This window comes from Sinocyclocheilus anshuiensis, unplaced genomic scaffold (assembly GCF_001515605.1).
Source record: "Sinocyclocheilus anshuiensis isolate Anshui unplaced genomic scaffold, SAMN03320099.WGS_v1.1 scaffold743, whole genome shotgun sequence".
NCBI classification, from domain to species: domain Eukaryota; kingdom Metazoa; phylum Chordata; class Actinopteri; order Cypriniformes; family Cyprinidae; genus Sinocyclocheilus; species Sinocyclocheilus anshuiensis.
Genome location: NW_015552601.1, coordinates 772,728 through 776,890, shown reverse-complemented (window position 1 = coordinate 776,890; position 4,163 = coordinate 772,728). Strand labels below are relative to the sequence as shown.

At 36.3% G+C, this 4,163-nt stretch overlaps 1 protein-coding gene across 1 annotated transcript in view; it reads left to right on the top strand.

Moving 5' to 3' along the window:
* The window catches only part of LOC107665762 (contactin-associated protein-like 4), a 75,375-nt gene that overhangs the window by 32,595 nt on the left and 38,617 nt on the right, over positions 1-4,163 (top strand). Inside the window, exons 9-10 of the mRNA XM_016456772.1 lie at positions 1,267-1,394; positions 1,550-1,720. Coding sequence (XP_016312258.1) covers positions 1,267-1,394; positions 1,550-1,720 — 299 coding nt within the window. The remainder of the gene's footprint in view (positions 1-1,266; positions 1,395-1,549; positions 1,721-4,163) is intronic.

Genomic DNA, 4,163 nt, shown 5'->3' with positions numbered 1-4,163 from the left:
GGGCAGAAATCATGTTCATGGATGAGCTAATGATTTATTAACGTAGTAGAATGAAGCAGGGTGAGGCTGAAAGCCATCGAAGCGAAACGAGGCGCTGAACGAGTGCGACACGTGGCTCGAAAGCAGCGGAGCTTTTATTATGCCACAGTCGACCGCTTCCGCTCCTTCCGGTCGTGTGTATGTGGGGTAAAGCAGCGCTGTTTTATCATACTAGATATGTTTGAAAGTTCTGTTATAATGCTACTCTGTGCGGTCGTCACCGGTCTATTAAAACGCACAACATATTAAAGCGTATGTTTTCCATGTTTTCTACAAAACAAAACCGGAAATCGAGGGCTTATGACGTCATTGGCAGGCGACACAGTGACACTATAGACACGCTCCGTGTCACTAGTTAAAATTGCTTATTTCTCTGGATTTAAACATTCTTCGAAACATTTGGGATAATGTAAGTACACAAGTCAGCTAAATATATAACACTGTTCTAGTGGTTTTTGGATATTTTAATAAAAATATTTTACATATTGTGCCTTTAAGTCATTTAACAAAAATGCACAAACATTAAAATACATACTGAATATCATCAGAGGACCAAAAATATTGCAATATGCTTATGTATTAAATACTTTGTTTGACCCAGAACTTCTGTCCAGACACTTGGATTTTTTATTGAAATATTTTATTGATTTTATTAAAATCAAACAACAAATACCACCTTTTTATTTATTGCATACCATAATATAAGTTTTTACAGTTTTTGCTTCTGTTTTTAACTTATTTTTTCTTTATTGTGGGAATTGGAAAATGTGCAAAAACTACTGTCCAAACACTTTTTAAACATAAATTAAAATAGTTTATTGATTTTATTAAAATTAATTTATATAATTTAAAACAACAGATGCCACACAGATGCAATAAATAAATTAGGTTTTACAGTATTGCTTATCTTTTTAATTTAGCTTTTTTTCCACTTTAGGAATTGGAAAATGTTCTTGCAATGAAATAAATAAATAAAAAAGCAGTCAAAGGACTGAAAATATTGAATTATGTTTGTATTATATATTTCATATTTGACCCAGAAGGGAATTGGAAAATGTGATTGCAAATGTAAAAAAAAAAAAAAAAAAGGATCTTTTGATTTATGGGTGAAATTTCATCTGGACATGTTATCATCCATGTTCTTGACAGTATTGATGAGACTGACCTCTGAAGTGAAGTCGTGTTGTTCTCGTGTGTTCAGTCATGCTATTTTGATTTCTTTGACAGGTTGAATGACTCCGGGCTGCTGTCCCATAAAGAGCATTTGCCGGTGCGAGCGCTGGCTGTGGGTGACATCAACAGATCTGGTTCAGAAGCGGCCTACAGAGTGGGACCCCTGCAGTGTTACGGTGACAGTAAGTACCTCACTAATCACACTGTGAGCGCTTACTCTGTCATTCTGTCAAACCCACCACCGCTACATCAGCTCTGGCTGGATTGGCATTTCATGTGCTTAATGAAAACCACAGGCCAACTATATAAATACTGCTACTGTAAATGTTTTCTCCAGATAACTTCTGGAACGCTGCCTACTTCAACAAGGAGACGTCGTACCTGCACTTTCCCACGTTCCACGGGGAGCTGAGCGCCGATATCTCCTTCCTGTTTAAGACCAGCTCTTCATCGGGAGTGTTTCTGGAGAACCTGGGGATCAAAGACTTCATCCGGATCGAACTGAGCTGTAAGTGCGTTCAACCTTCCGGTTTATTCCTCTGAATCTCACAAAAACCTGCCAAGATGTTTCAGCATGAAATAAAAAGGAACCGTTTTTGTTTTTTGACGGACCATTAAGAATTTTGTTTTTCAAATAGTAATTAAGTACCCCCAAAGTCTTAAAAGAAAAGCTCATTCTTATTCATTTAATTTGGGAGTATATATATATATATATATATATATATATATATATATGCACAATATAAATTATATAAATATGAATACAATTATTATTAAAAGTAGTTTAATGACAATTAGAAGTTAATAATTGAATAAAATGTAATATATATATATATATATATATACAGTATATATATATATATATATATATTAGGGGTGTAACGGTACACGGGTCTTTCGGTTCGGTACGCATGTGTACCGAACATGTCGTTCCATTTTTTTCAAGAAATTCAGACAATAAATGCCAATGTTTTGGCGCTCTTTGATGAGGCGCGACAGCTCGCTGTATAAATGGCTCAGTTCTGACAGCAGGACGGTGCGCAAGTGAGCGTGATCATCCCTTCCTCTTTATTACTAGTTTTAACGCGAAATATACATTAATAAATAAATTTCACCGAACATCTCACCTCTCACATAATCGCTCAATTAGTGTTTCAACCGCGGACCTCATTAAAACAGCTTGTTAACAAAATGTCACGTAGCATTTCATTTACCTCAGGCAAGTCATCAGTGTCTACAGCTAGTGAAGTCTAGTGAAGAGCATTTTGCGAAATATTAGACTAAAAAAAAAAAAAAAAAGGATCTTTTGATTTATGGGTGAAATTTCATCTGGACATGTTATCATCCATGTTCTTGACAGTATTGATGAGACTGACCTCTGAAGTGAAGTCGTGTTGTTCTCGTGTGTTCAGTCATGCTATTTTGATTTCTTTGACAGGTTGAATGACTCCGGGCTGCTGTCCCATAAAGAGCATTTGCCGGTGCGAGCGCTGGCTGTGGGTGACATCAACAGATCTGGTTCAGAAGCGGCCTACAGAGTGGGACCCCTGCAGTGTTACGGTGACAGTAAGTACCTCACTAATCACACTGTGAGCGCTTACTCTGTCATTCTGTCAAACCCACCACCGCTACATCAGCTCTGGCTGGATTGGCATTTCATGTGCTTAATGAAAACCACAGGCCAACTATATAAATACTGCTACTGTAAATGTTTTCTCCAGATAACTTCTGGAACGCTGCCTACTTCAACAAGGAGACGTCGTACCTGCACTTTCCCACGTTCCACGGGGAGCTGAGCGCCGATATCTCCTTCCTGTTTAAGACCAGCTCTTCATCGGGAGTGTTTCTGGAGAACCTGGGGATCAAAGACTTCATCCGGATCGAACTGAGCTGTAAGTGCGTTCAACCTTCCGGTTTATTCCTCTGAATCTCACAAAAACCTGCCAAGATGTTTCAGCATGAAATAAAAAGGAACCGTTTTTGTTTTTTGACGGACCATTAAGAATTTTGTTTTTCAAATAGTAATTAAGTACCCCCAAAGTCTTAAAAAATGTCACGTAGCATTTCATTTACCTCAGGCAAGTCATCAGTGTCTACAGCTAGTGAAGTCTAGTGAAGAGCATTTTGCGAAATATTAGACTAAAGACTCTATTTTACTTTACCTGTTAGTGATGTCTTAATTATTTCATGTATGTTTAAATAAATATTTTATAAAAACAAGTTATGACAGCCACTCTGTAAATTATTATATTTCAACAACAAATAGAAATTGTATAATTTAGAAGTTATTTTAAAAACAATTTACATGTTTGCATACATTTTTTTAATTTGAGTGTTGATTATTGTAGTTAAAAATAAATAGTAATTGAATATAAGTTTGGGCTCTGTTGTTAATTGTAACCTTATAGTAATGTAAAAGGGCTCCCTTTAGTTTAAAGCAGAAGCTGACGTAGACTTTTATCCCTAAGGAAATTTTAATTATAATTTAATTTATTTTCAAAAAGAGCAATTTGTTCAGTAAACCATTGTTTAATAAAAAAAAAAAAAAAAGCAATTTATGTTTAGTTGTTTCCTGCTGCTGTACCGAAACCATACCAAACCGTGACGTCAAAACCGAGGTATATATATATGTTAGGGCTGGTAATCAATTAAAAATTTTTTATCTAATTAATGTGGCGATTAATTAATCTAATTAATCGCAAATTAATCGGACATCAAATTTGGCTGACAAATTGCTCCCAAAAGATAATTTTAAGTCATTGTTGTGTAAAGCCTCAAACAGACATTACAAAAAGTAGCTTCAGCAAGAAATATTTTCACAACTGATCCTGAGATTGCTTCGTCGAGGTAGTTGAGAATGCGAATGCTCTGTTCTCTCAAGGGAACAAGGGGTACCTCCGCAACTTACGTGAAGACACGGGGCAACAGGGACAGCCCGGAGGGCAGGACCT